A 14,186-nucleotide genomic window follows, 5' to 3' on the forward strand; every position below is an offset into this window, starting at 1 on the left:
TGACAGTGTAAATAAAGGATCACAGTCAAACAATGGCTGAGGTGTAGACAGGATGGGATTCAGTTGATGTTCACGTGATCTTAGACAAAGACTTTAAATCAAGCATCACCAATCAAGACAGAATAAAATGAATGGGAAACAGTGCTTTTCCTTACCAAACTACAATTTGACAGAACAAGTACAACATTTCACTAACACAAATACAATCCAAAAAACATACACATATTTCATGCCTGAAATTTACATAGACACAAATCTCAAATACACATATAAATCACAAAATACATGCACACAACCCAATACGTACACAAACATGAACACATACAAACCCTCAAAACTATGCATACACTTCCCCAAATGCACACATATACAGCAGCTACCAGACACCAGTCACCACCAAACACACCATAAAACCATAAGATATAGGAACAGAATTGGGCCATTCGGCCCATCGTGTCATGTCCACCATGTAGTCATGGCTGAGATGTTTCTCGACCCCATTCTCCTGCCTTCTCCCAAAAATATTAGTCTTAGCTTCTGTTGTTACAAACCCAAGGACACTGCCGCTTCCCCACCAGATATACACACATGCGTGGGCGCATGAGAGAGACGTCCTGGACACGTACAAAAATAACTCAAACAGATACCACTCAGCCAAACAAGCACACTGTTCTAAACATAGGCAAATACCTCTCAATCACATGCTTGCACAGAACACCCCAAAACACATCCAATATACATATACCATCCCAAAAATACGTGTACTCCCTAAAAGACATGCATACTCCCAAGTATTTAAGCACATCCCCGCGCGCCCGCGCCCCCCCCCCCCCCACACACACACACACACACACACACACACCCACACACACACACAATTCCAAGTACATATAGACATTTCCAAACACATGGCCCTCATAACAGAAGCATTCCCTTTAAAACACACATCGACATACCTATGCCAACGCGAGACAGGTACAATACCTAAAATAGTCACATGATGCTGCCAGAAGTATGCGGTGAGCTTCAATCGACTTCCCCTCTACGATTAGGGTGACATCAAATAAGCTTGCGCTGTTCCGAAGTGCAACTAGTCCATCCAGCAGAGACTGGGAATGTGCTGAGCTCTGATAGGTTTGGCTGACTTTTTTCTGACTTTGTTGTTTGTCCTTGCCCTCTTCTGCCATGGTCATACAAATGCTGCCAATGTCATCCAGATTTCAGCAAAAAGTGTTTTACCAACAGGCAGTTTTCCCGCAATGACTCTTCTGAAAAAGATTGAAAATTTCTCAAAATTATTCAGCAGGCAAGAGACTAGGCTTCTTTGGCTGGAATGTCACAAATAAAGACTAGAACTGCATGATTACTTGATCATAGCTAGGTGGATTGGTGCCTTGGGTTAACAAGGAGGGAAAATAAGTACTAACGTTCCCAACCTAGCCACTACTGTTTGACCCTGCTGGAAAAGAGCACTTGTGGCCATCCATTAAAGACTATATCAAATATGCTCTAACATCCATTTCTGTGATCAGAAATGACAGGCTCACAAATGTAGTATAATTGCATGAGTGAATTTTTGCAAATCATTACTTCAAGAGGGGAAGGGAGAAATTGAGGGCACAAAGGAGAGGAAAAGGGTATAAAGATGAGGTTAGTGAAAGTCAAGGAGTAATTCCATTCCTTTGTCAATGATTCAATTTTCCTCTCTGCTCACCGTCACAGGCTGAACCAGACATTTTGAAACGTGTATCATACCTCACATTCAGCTGAGTTCTGACTGTGATTCTTTCAATTATAAAGAACTCTGATTGATGCTAACTTTGCCCAACCTTACCGATACTCTCTCATTTTATTGACTCCAAGAAAGCAAAGAGCCAAGTTGATCTTGATCTTCTTTGGTATTCAGTAGGCAGTCTAATGATATCAGATCAATAAAGGCAGGAGGAACCTTGAACCTAGTCAAAAAAATGAAAGCAGCATATGGCAGGTATAGACAGTTGGAGTCAAGTGAATCCTTCAAGGAATATAAGGGCAGTAGGAGTATACTCAAGAGGGAAATCAGGAGGACAAAAAGGGTTCATGAGATATCTTTGGCAAATAGGGTTAAGAAGAATCCAACGAGATTCTACAAATTCATTAAGGACAAAAAGTATCTAGGGACATAATAGGGCCCCTTAAAGATCAACAAGATCATCTATGTGTGGAACCACAGGACATGGGTGAGATACTAAATGAGTATTTCGCATCAGTATTTACTGTGGAGAAGGGCATGGAAGCCAGAGAACTTGGGGAAATAAACAGTGATATCTTGAAAAGTGTCCATATTACAGAGGTGGTGGTGCTGGACATCTTAAAACGCATAAAGGTTGATAAATCCCTGGGACCTGATCGAGTGTATAGAACTTTGAGGGAAGGTAGGGAAGTGATTGCTGGGCCTCTTGCCGAGATATGTGCATCATCGATAACCATGAGTGAGATTCTAGAAGACTGGGAGGGTGGGTATGTCAGTCGTGGGTAAGTTGCTGGAGGGAATTCTGAAGGACAGGATTTACATGTACTTGGAGAGGCAAAGACTGATTAGGGACAGTCAACATGGCTTTGTGTGTGTGGGAAATCACGTCTCACTAACCTGATTGACAAAGAAGGCTGATGAAGGCAGAGCAGTGGACATTGTCTATATGGACTTCAGCAAGGCATTCGACAGGGGTTCACATGGCAGACTGGTTAGCAATGTTAGCTGGCATGGAATACAGGGAGAGCTAGCCATTTTGATGCAAAATTGGCTTGAAGGTAGGAAACAGAGGGTGGTGGTAGAGGGTTGTTTTTCAGACTGGAGGCAGTGTGTCGCTGCTGGGTCCACTGCTTTTTGTCACTTTTATATACAAGTGATTTAGGTGTGAATGTAGGAGGAATGGTTAGTAAGTCTGTAGATTACACCAAAATTGGTGATGTAGTGGACAGTGAAGAAGGTTATCTTAGAGTATAGCGGAACCTTGATCAGATGGACCAAGGAGTTGCAGATGGATTTTAGTTTAGATAAATGTGAGGTGCCGCATTTTGGAAAGACAAATCAGGGCAGGACTTAATACACCTAATGGTAGGGTCCTGGGGAGTGTTGTCAAACAACGAGATCTTGGAGTGTGGGTTCATAGATCCTCGAAAGTGGAATCGCAGGTAGACAGGGTAGTGAAGAAGGTGTTTGGTATTCTTACCCTCATTGGTCAGTGCATTAAGTATAGGTGTCAGGATATTATGTTGTGGCTGTACAGGACATTGGTTAGGCTGCATTCGAAATACTGCATTCAATTCTGGTCTCCATGCCAAAGGAAAAATGTTGTTAAACTTGAAAGGGTGCAGAAAAGATTCACAAGGATGTTGCTGGGGTTGGACATTTTGAGCTACAGGCAGAGGCTGAATAGGCTGGGGCTATTTTCTCTGGAGCGTCAGAGGCTGAGGGGTGACCTTATACAGGTTTACAGAATCATGAGGGGCATGGATAGGTTAAAAGGGCAAGGTCTTTTCCCCAGGTAGGAGAGTCCAAAATTAGAGGAAATAGGTTTAAGGTGACAGGGAAAAGGTATAAAAGGGACCTGGGGGCAACTTTTTCATGCAGAAGGTGGCACATGTATGGAATAAGCTGCCAGAGGAAGTGGTGGACGCTGGTACAATTACAACATTTAAAAGGCATCTGTATGGATACATGAATAGGAAGGGTTTAGAGGGATATGGGCCAGGTGGCAAATGGGACCACATAGGTTTAGGATATCTGGTTGGCATGAATGAGTTGGACTGAAGGGTCTGTTTCCACGCTGTATGACTCTTTAAGACTTGCCTGCACCACATGGTTCAGCACAACACTGAGGCATCATCGTTATAAAGCTGTAACTTTAGATCATTCTTATCCATATCCAAATGTTAGAGACATTTACTTTAAAATGTAACATTTACTACAATTCACAAAACAGGTTTAGTAAGAGGTTTCACTTCTTCATGAAGTCTAACTACACTACAGTGAAAAATCTATACAAACAGGAAAGTTCATCACTCCAACAAACAACTTTAAATCACTATCCCATCTTTTCTTCAAGCTGTCAACTCTTAATGAGTTTTATGGCCCACAGTCACCTACTGCCTTTCCTCCACTACCTTACCATAACTGTACGAGCCCGCTTGACCATGAGGGACACCATAGAATGTACTGGAAAAGATGATAACAAGATCAGTCAAAGCCAAAGGTTCACACAGTTTGCTCAGAGAAACTATAACTTAACAAGTTACTTTGGAAAACAAAAATAGATATTGCTGGAAAAGCTCAGCAGGTCTGGCAGCATCTGTGGAGAGAAATCAGTAAACATTTTGGGTCGAGTGACATTTCCTCAGAACTGACAGACCTGAGGAGCTTTTCCAGCGATTTCTATTGTTGTTTCTGATTTACAGCATCTGCAGTTCTTTCTGTTTTTATTTCATAAGTTACTAAGTGAGTTATGATCTGGAATATGGTGCTTGAAAAGATAGTGGAAGCAGGTTCACGGATGACTTTCAAAAGCGAATTGGATAAGCACTTGAAGGGGAAAGTGTGCATATAATGCAGTATTTGGCACTAATTAGGTCTCTCAAAGATCTGGGACAAAAGTACAATGGGTCAATAGGTCTCCCTTTGCTGTCTCATTCAATTATAACATTCAAAAACGATAAACTGGAAAAAGGTGCTAAGACAAGGTAAGGTGGCTCAGTGGTTAGCACTGCTACCTCACAGCGCCAGGGACCCGGGTTCAATTCCACCCTTGGGCGACTGTCTGTGTGGAGTTTGCACATTCTCCCCGTGTCTGTGTGGGTTTCCTCCGGGTGCTCCAGTTTCCTCCCACAGTCCAAAGATGTGCAGGCTAGGTGGACTGGCCATGCTAAATTGCCTGTAGTGTTCAGGGATGGGTAGATTAAGTGGGTTATAGGGAGATGGGTCTGGGTGGGATGCTCTGTGGGTCGATGTGGACTTGTTGGGCCGAAGGGCCTGTTTCCACACTGTAGGGATTCTATGATCTATGATATGCAGACAGAAAGACAAGCACTTACTTCTATCCAATAGGTACAATGATTCTGGAAATGCATCATTGTTGTGAATTTCACTTTGCAATACAGCGCAACACAACCATCACCTTCAGAGAACAGGAAGAAAGTTTGTGTAGAAACGTTCCTCACTGTCCTAATTGTGATGAACTCCAAATCACAGTTTCACTTTCAATCTCCTTTCATACACATTAAACAAAATAATGCCATTTGATTGATCATGGTTTAGGATTTCAAGGATAATCAGTCAATCTTTACATGTCACACTTAAAAGGGGAGACTACCTAGCTTCAAAAAAAAAAAATTGAAATTGAAATATATATATAAACGCTCTTCATGAATTATTCCAGAAGTATTAAGTCCAAATGAATTTTTTCTATTTCTAGCTAATGCTGGATTAGCTTAATTCAACCACTATTGCACCTTTAATACAGTAGAAGAAATGTGGCCTTAGTGAAGTGGTAGAGATTTGCCTCAAAGTTAGAGGTTGTGGGTTCAAATTCCACCCCAGAGACTAAATACATAATCTAGGTGACACTTCTCTGTAATACTGCTCTACTGCCAGAGGTGTGAGCTTTCATATTAAATTTTCAACCAAGGTCCCATCAACCTTCTTAATTATGGATAAAAGATCCCAAGCCCAATGTGTTCAGGAGATAGGAGTCCTCCCTTGTATCGTGGTCAGTATCGGTTTGTTTACCAATATCACCAAAACAGATCATCCAGATATTACCACATTGCTGTTTGTGCAACCTTGCTATGTGCAAACGACTGCTGCATTCTGACAGAATAACAATTACTAGACTTTAAGTACTTTATCAGTTGGAATGTGTTGTGGGACACCTTGAGGTTATGGAACTCCTCTTATTAATGGAGATTTTTCCTTCAGCCAAGCTGCAGAAGAGCAAACTGAAAAATCAGCTGAAATGCAGGAAATAAAATAGGTGAAATCCTTTAGGCCTATTCTGCATTCAGTATTACTGTAACCCTGAAGCTCTCACCAAACTACGTTGGTGCCTGCATTTGAAGAGGGGATTACGTTGTAAATACTAAATGCAAATCCAGGGCAGAATGCCCATTAAACCTTAGCATTCCTGCTTCTACAGCTAGCATTTAACAGCTTTAGTTACTTCAGCACCTGAACAGCACAAAATGTAAACCACTCTTCTGGATTTGGGGTGACATTATTTGATGAAAGTGATGTGACAGCGATACTTTGAACAAAGTCTGTTTTTTTTTTAAAAAACTGTCACCTTTACCAAATTAGAAGGTGGTGATGATGGCCCACTTGAAAATTTGTGTTGTGCAATTGAGCAGTATAGTGATAGATAAAGAAAAGGTGCTAAAAAGAAGAAGGCTGGCAACACCCAAAATAGAGAAGTCACCAGACCTGGATGGGGTGCATCCTAGATTGTTGAGAGGGGTAAGGGAGCAAATCGTGGAGCTTTGACATAAATTTTTGAAGCCTTTCTGAACACAGGATTAGTCCCGAGAGACTGAAGACGTGACACTGCTGTTGAGGAAAGGGGCAAAGGATAACACAGGAAACTACAGACCTCTCAGCTTGACATCAATAGTAGGAAAACTGATGGAGGCCATAATAAGACAAATATACACTTAGAGAAAAATAAGTTAATACTAGACAGTCAACATGGCTTTGTCGAGGGCAGGTCATGTCTGATAGATTTAAACGAGTTACTTGGTGAGATAACACAGGCAGTGGAAGAGACAGTAATGCTGTGGATACAGTATATATAGACTGTCACAAAGCATCTGTTATGGTGCCACGTGCAGGTTGGTTCGCAAATTAGAAATATTTGAGATTGATGGGTCCTTGGCAGTGTGGATTAGAAGTCGGCCAAAAGATAGGAAACAGAGGGTAGGTATAGATGGGCATTTCTCAGACTGGAGACGAGTTGGAAGTGGTGTTGCCCAGAGATAATGTCAGGACCTTTGCTTTTTCTGATTTGGAGATGGGTGTAGAGGGCAAAATCTTTAAATTTGCAGATGACACTCAGCTAGGGAATTATGAGGATAACACCAAGCAATTTTCAGAGGGACACAGATAAGTTGGCCAAACAGACAGATGAAATTCAATGCAGAGAAATGTGAGGTAATGCATTTTAATAGAAGAAACATGGGCAGACAACACAGGCTCAATGGTAGAACTTCAGGAGGAGTACAGGAGCACAGGGACCTCGGGGTACATATACATGATTCCCTGAAGGCAGCCAGGCAAGTTGAAATAATTATTAAAGCTCCTTCAGTTTATATGTAGAGGCATAGAGTACAAAAGCAAGAAGGGATGCCACACCTCTACAAATCATTGATCAGACTACGTTTCAATATCGTGTTCTTTTCTGGACACTTATTTGACAAAGGATGTTAAATCCCTGATACAGTTCAAAGAAGATTTATTAGACAATACCAGGATTGAGAGATTTTAGATACTAAGAAAGATTACAGAAATTGACCTTATTTTGCTTGGAGCAGAGGTTAAGAGGTGACCTGATTGAGGGGTTTAAAATTATCAACAATTTTGACAGGATAAAGAAGGACATTCTGTTTCCACTAGTTAGTATGTCAGTACCTAGCAGCCACAATTTCAAAACTGTCAGCAAGAGAGGTCTGAGTGAGATGAGGAGAATCTTCTTTACTCAGAGTCTTGTCAAGATTTGGAATGTGTTGCCTGGGAGAGTGGTGGAGGCGGGTTCCATAGGTTTAGAAGAAAGCAGGATGTACATTTGGAAGTGATGAATTAAGAGGGCTACGGAGATGGAGCTGGAGAATGGGACTAGCTGAGTAGCTCTTTCCGGAGCTGGTACACACACGATGTGTCAAATGGCCTCCTTCTGTTCTGAAAAGTTCTATGATTCTATGAATAAAATTTAACCAAAAATATACATTACTTGCAACTTACCTCTCAAACTTTCAAATGCTTATCAATGTGTGTTTTAGGATTAGGAAAACAGTCCTAATCTCTTTCTGCTCCAGGTCTCCAAAGCACCAAAACTCCCTTTCTACCATAGCACTGCACCCAATTGTACACTGGCATCACTGAGTTTGAGAAGAAATTTGGCCTTGGGAGTCTTTGATCTGACAAAGCTCACTTCTGCTACTATCTACATAAATGGCCACCACTGGAGAACTAGAGTCAATCCCTGCCATGTAATTGTGAACAGTTACGGATGAAGACGTTTGAAAATCTTCTGCCCGACAGGCTGTGGATAGATACTGGGACAACAGAAGCTTTCGTGACAGCAATGGATAGACTCCATTAAGAAAGAATGCAAAGAAATATTGAACAAAGATGGATACATGGAGCTCAGATGCACAACAGCCATGACTGAATTGAACGGAATCACGGTTCTGAGGGGTTGAATGGTGTCCTTCTTTTCCTAATGTTATGAGGATATGAATTGCACTGTCTGAAAGTGTAGCGGCAGCATATTCAATTGTAATTTTCAAATGAGGACTTGATATAATGTTTTCAAAGAACCAGCAATATCATGAAAGGCACATACCCCATCCACCCATTGTGCTGTATAATCAAGAGAAACAAATTTGTTAAAAAAAATGAAGTCCCTCTTATTTGACCATGGAATATGAGAATGGAAGAACAGTACCAAATAGTAGCCATCACTCCCCATGGACAGGACTGCTGTTACACCAATTTAATACCAAAATAATCTCAAAAGGTGCATTCCCCAGATATTAAACTGAACATAGGAAATTATTTCTTTCAGATTAACTTTAGAAATTTTGTTGGTGAAAATCTTACAAAACCAGTAACTCTACAAAACAAAATCACTGCATCTTAAAACGCATCTCAACTTTGTCAGCAGAGCACCTTGTAGAGGTTGAACAATAGCAGGAGAATTCAGGTGGAGGTTAACTGAGAAGTAACCTAGCTTTTAAGACTGAACTATGTTGAAACCGTAAGAGATCTACACAGGGAAGTCTAATACATGTGGGGAAGGGAAGTCTACAACTATCAATCAAATAACAAAGTGTGCACTAAGTTGTACAAAGAAAGATTTGTTCCAAGAACTTTGAATAATTTCTGAAATTCAGTATTCAACTGTGATTGTCTCTCTTTGGGACATTGTTAGCACATTAGGCAATTTTGGGGGAACGTCACTACATTCACCACACAGTAATTCTTCCACCATGTCACCCAAACCAAGCACCAGCCAGAAAAGGTAACATGCATCGAGCATTAACTTTCTAATGGTAATTTTCAAACTTATATATGTGATAATGAAAATGTTCATATTATAATTTTGAGTTCCAGGTGTCAAAGAGTGTGACTGGAATGCACTCTTCTGCTCAAAACCTTGTAATAGCAACAACATGCTGCATTTCCATAGCCCCTTTAACACAGAAATATATCCAAAGCACTTTGCAGAGAAAAATCAAAGGAAAATAGATATTGAGCCAAAAACTACTGAGTGGGGTAACTAAAAGGCTGGCTAAGGAGTGGATTTTAATCAGAAGGAAGGAGTTGAGAACCGGAGGTGTTTATAGAGTAAACTCTAGAGCATGGGCGTGGGTATGAGAGTACAAGCTCCAACAGCATGTTAACTAAATAGGTTCCTTATTATATATTTGTATTTAAATAAATAATTTACATTAGTTTGAGCACCTTTTAAGGAAAGACAGCATTATTCTCAGTGCTGCACGAAGTAACAGATTATGTACTCATACAATATCCTTGAAGTGGTACTGAACTAAAATCTTTTTGACTCAGAGGTAAAAGTACTACCACTGAGTCACACTTCTGAAATTTAAAATCAAAAGCCTTTTGAGAGTTCCACAATGCCTTTCAGACTGACATTAAACAGATTGAATCTGGACCTACCCAACTACAAGATCTGGCAAAGTGTCTCCACTTGAATCATGAATTCCCTTCTCTTTTTCACATGCTGACAGATCTTCTGAGTAATCCCAGCATCTTGTACTTATTTTGACAGTTACTGTCTCTTGTTTCAAGTCTCTGCAAGCACAATTTTCAGTGGCACTCAACCAGAAAGAGAGATTAACTATTTCAGCAAGTATAAATGCCCACTACAATGTCCATTGCATGGTAGTTTTACATGTTTGTCTTTGTTGAAAATGCATTAAGTTCAGAAGGAGATCCTTGAGATAACGTATTCCAGATCTGCTCTTTTCTCACTTCAGTACATTGCTTAGATATGCAGTCATGATTACTTCATGTGTACTGGTCAGAGGACATCCCAAAGGCTGAAACTTCTATCATCCAGGATCCATATATCTGGGTCTTTGACTGTGGAGAGTTGTGATACCATTGTCCACTAGTCACGACCAAAGCTACGGAAAAGAAAACATCAGCCACATAAGGAAATGCAGTTGGATTTAGAGCACAGAAAGAGGTCATTCAGCCCACCTAACCTATGTCAGTGTTTTTAACTGCACACTATCCCCTGCCTCCCAATTCTGGCTACTTCTTACCACCCAACCCCCATTTCCCTTAATTCCTTTGACTCATGCAAAATGTTCATCTTGTTTTTTGTGCACTTTCTTTGCAACTGTAACTTTATAAAGCTCACTCTGTTCAATCACCTTGTCATATTATGTATGTTAATGTGCACAAAACAAAAAACTTTTCACTGTACTTAAGTACATGTGGCAATAAATAAAATCAAGCCTCCCCTAAATGCATCAATGCTCATTGTTCCAAGTGCTTCAAGCAGTCATGAGTCCATGTTTTCAAAACTCTGTGTATGGAATTTTCTCTGATGGAAGGTCATTGACTCGAAATGCTAATGCAATTTCTCTCTTCACCGATACTGTCAGAATTGGTGAGTAACCCAACCAAACTGGAACTGAGTCAGTGATGATTTAACAATAGACAAATGGGACTTGGGGCTGGACTTTCATGGTACAGGGGCCTTTAGAAATGGTAGTCAGATTTGATTTCAGAATTCCTGCTTCCAACCAGTGCAGGATAAGAATATGGGTAAACCCGCACACCCACCTCCCACCATCCATTGCAGGGATTTCATTCAGCATTTCAAACACAAAGCATCAAATCTGTTAGAAGACTTGGTTTGTGGCACCATAGAGAAGTCATGAACCAGGAGGGAAACTTGGTCCCCATTCACACCCACACACTCAAAAAAAATACAGCCATTCAACACTTCTCTTGAACGACAATGACAACTTTATGCAAAAGTAAGACAGGCAATCACAATTAGTTATTCATAGCATCAATTTCAAAAAGCTATTCTCCACTTTTAATTTTATGTTACCAAACACGTAGGTACTAAAGATCTTCAAAGGAAGATTGGGTTACTACAGGTTCTAAATAAATCATTTAAACAAAGCTATTGCTCCCCTCTGTAGTTGTGTAAACATTGCTGAATGAACTAATTTGATGAGTCAATCTTGAGTCTTAGTCAATCATTCATAATGACGCTACCTGTAAAAACATTCTATATAAAGCCTTATTATGAATGCTTGACAAAGCTCCAAAAATGACTGAGCCACTTAGCTCAACAGGCAATGTTTAAGCAGCCACAGAGAGGAGTGATAGCTTTGTCTAGGTGGTTTAATTTACCTTGTAAAAAGTTATTATTTCTTTGACATGCTTTTTTCAATGCTTGTGTATTTGTGTTATTACTGACAAAATGAAAAAGTGTGAAGTAGCTTGACGTCACCAATACTATAAATGTTTGTGATGGACTGACTTTTTTTTTAAAATTGAAGTTGTAAGGCTTTATTTGCCAGTTGCTTTATTTCAACAGTAGGTTTTCAAAGATAGTAGGAACTGCAGATGCTGGAGAATCTGAGATAACAAGGTGTAGAGCTGGATGAACACATTTGGCCAAGCAGCATCAGAGGAGCAGGCCTGCTGTGTTCATCCAGCTCTACACCTTGTTATCTCAGATTCTCCAGCATCTGCAGGTCCTACCATCTCTAAGTCAGAGTCAGCATGTTTTCCTGGACAAGTTTCTATCACCAGAGGAATATTGGACAGAAATGTTCCAGATTTTTTTTAAAAGTATGGTTCGTGTAATGGTTTTTCTGCTGTCCCACAAGAATGCATCTCACCTGGGCTATGTCTTGACTAATGCAGGAGGGTATCACAACATTGTGGAATGTTTACTGAACATGGTCCAACTGACCTCCTTATGTTTTGTTCATGCACATTGATATCAGAGTCTACCTGGCAACACGAGCGGTGGAGGATTCTCATCAGTATGCACTTAGACTTTGAACCCCATGCCTCATACAGACAACGTGGGAGGGGTTCAGGAGGATTATGGAAATAAGTGGATTACATATGAATCAGAGTGGCAATGGGACTTGGAAAGGTTAAGGGATGGGAGGAACAATGGGAACTGAAGGAATTTTGGAACTTGGAGAGGTTTGGGAATGGGAGCAGCAATTCAAATAGGTGGATTTAAGGAACCAGGAAGGGTTAAAGGAATTTGTGTAGCTTAAAAAGAGGAAGGGGAGGGAGGGGGAAGAGGTCAGATTTGAATATTTAAGTAGGTCTCAGGTAAGACGTAACTCAATGCACCATCTGAAATCAGTGATAAGGGCTTTTGTAGTAGTGTCCCTACATCTAGACCAAGTGACCCACATTCAAGTCCCACCTGCCCCAGAGCTGGATGATACCATCTCTGAACAGGTTGATTAGAAATAAGATTTAAAAGAAAATAAATGACAAGGGCTCTTGTGGTAGTGTCCTTACATGTAGACCAGCAGACCCAGGTTCAAGTCCCACCTACCCCAGAGGTGGGTGACAGCGTCCCTGAGCAGGTTGATTGGAAAAATACAATTAAACTAACGGCCGAGATGGCACTATTTATTATTTTTTGTTGTTGTGGTGGTGTGCGCTGAAACAATAATAGGAACAGCAGAAAAGCCCCTTCAATAGTCGAAAGGAGAAGGGAAGCAAATATACAACTGAAAACGCGACCATTAGCGTTACAGGGCTGGGGGTGGGGGTGAATCTGGAAGGGAGTACGGGCTCGGAGGCTAATCCAGTGAGGAGTTAATGAGTACCGCCTACCTTGGTTAAAGAGAGTCCGGGCCCCGAGGCCTGGGCCTCCCGGCCCGCCGGCCGCCATTTTGTCTCTCCGCGCCGTGCCCGCCCGATCACAAAATGGCGGCCGGCGGTGACGCAGGCGGGAGCACAGCCTCTCCTGAGGCGAGCACATCACAGAGGGCGACGGGCCGAGTAGCCGGCTATCAGTATCAGCCTCTGCTCCTCCTGTTCTTGTATTTATTCCCGGAGGAATTAGGAAGGAGGAGCTTTGTCGTCCCCCACCCAAACTCCGTGTGAATCAGCCTGCTCGGCAAGACCTGCATTCTGATAGCGCCTCTCACCTCCGCACAGCTGGTTTTGCGGGCAGACGACGCCAGGTTGGAAACACGCCGCCCAGTTTCACTTATCTTCAACAGGGAGTTATAATCCTAGAGTCCCCTACGCTGTGGGCACAGGCCATCCGCACAGCGTCCCACCCAGACCCATTAACCCTCTACCCACCCCATGGACACCATGTGCCAGTCCACCCCAACCCGCACATCTCTGGACTGTGGGAGGAAACCCACGCAGACATAGGGAGAAGGTGCAAAGTTTACACAGTCACCCGAGGGTGGAATCGAACCTGGATCCCTGGTGCTGTGAGGCAGCAGTGCTAGCCACTGAGCCACCGTGTTGGCCCTGGGAATAAACTGTTGGACAGGCCATAAGATAGCTGCACAGAGTTCAATGCCTCATCCCCATGACCGTATCCCTGAAGGGTCAGCCTGACATTTCCTCCTGTGGGAATTGAGCCCAGAACACACTGACCAACATGCAAGGGCACATGTGTTGTTATGTACTGCTCTGAGACATGATTAGCATCAACTCAGCCCAGCTTCACAACAGTATTACAAACTACCCAGATCTTGCAGTTTACTACACTCCCTCCCTACTTGAAAATACGCTTTCAAGTTTTAAATGCTGTATATAGTAAGTTCCCAGAATACACTATGACCTTGGAGCAGAGAAGGCTGAGAAGAGACATGATTAAAATGTACGAAATTATGAAGGACATGACAGGGTGGACAGGAAGCAATATTTCATCTTGATGAAGGGGTCATTAACC

At 41.8% G+C, this 14,186-nt stretch overlaps 1 protein-coding gene across 1 annotated transcript in view; it reads right to left on the minus strand.

The window, feature by feature from the left end:
- Positions 1-13,298, minus strand: part of LOC109915875 (kelch-like family member 22) — a 50,887-nt gene extending 37,589 nt beyond the window's left edge. Inside the window, exons 1-3 of the mRNA XM_048611687.1 lie at positions 13,106-13,298; positions 9,926-10,395; positions 985-1,268 (exon numbers count right to left, since the gene is read on the minus strand). Coding sequence (XP_048467644.1) covers positions 985-1,193 — 209 coding nt within the window. The 5' untranslated portion in view covers positions 1,194-1,268; positions 9,926-10,395; positions 13,106-13,298. The remainder of the gene's footprint in view (positions 1-984; positions 1,269-9,925; positions 10,396-13,105) is intronic.
- Between the last annotated feature and the right edge of the window lie 888 nt (positions 13,299-14,186).

The sequence above is a fragment of the Rhincodon typus genome, chromosome 24 (genome assembly GCF_021869965.1).
Source record: "Rhincodon typus isolate 14 chromosome 24, sRhiTyp1.1, whole genome shotgun sequence".
Classification (NCBI taxonomy): domain Eukaryota; kingdom Metazoa; phylum Chordata; class Chondrichthyes; order Orectolobiformes; family Rhincodontidae; genus Rhincodon; species Rhincodon typus.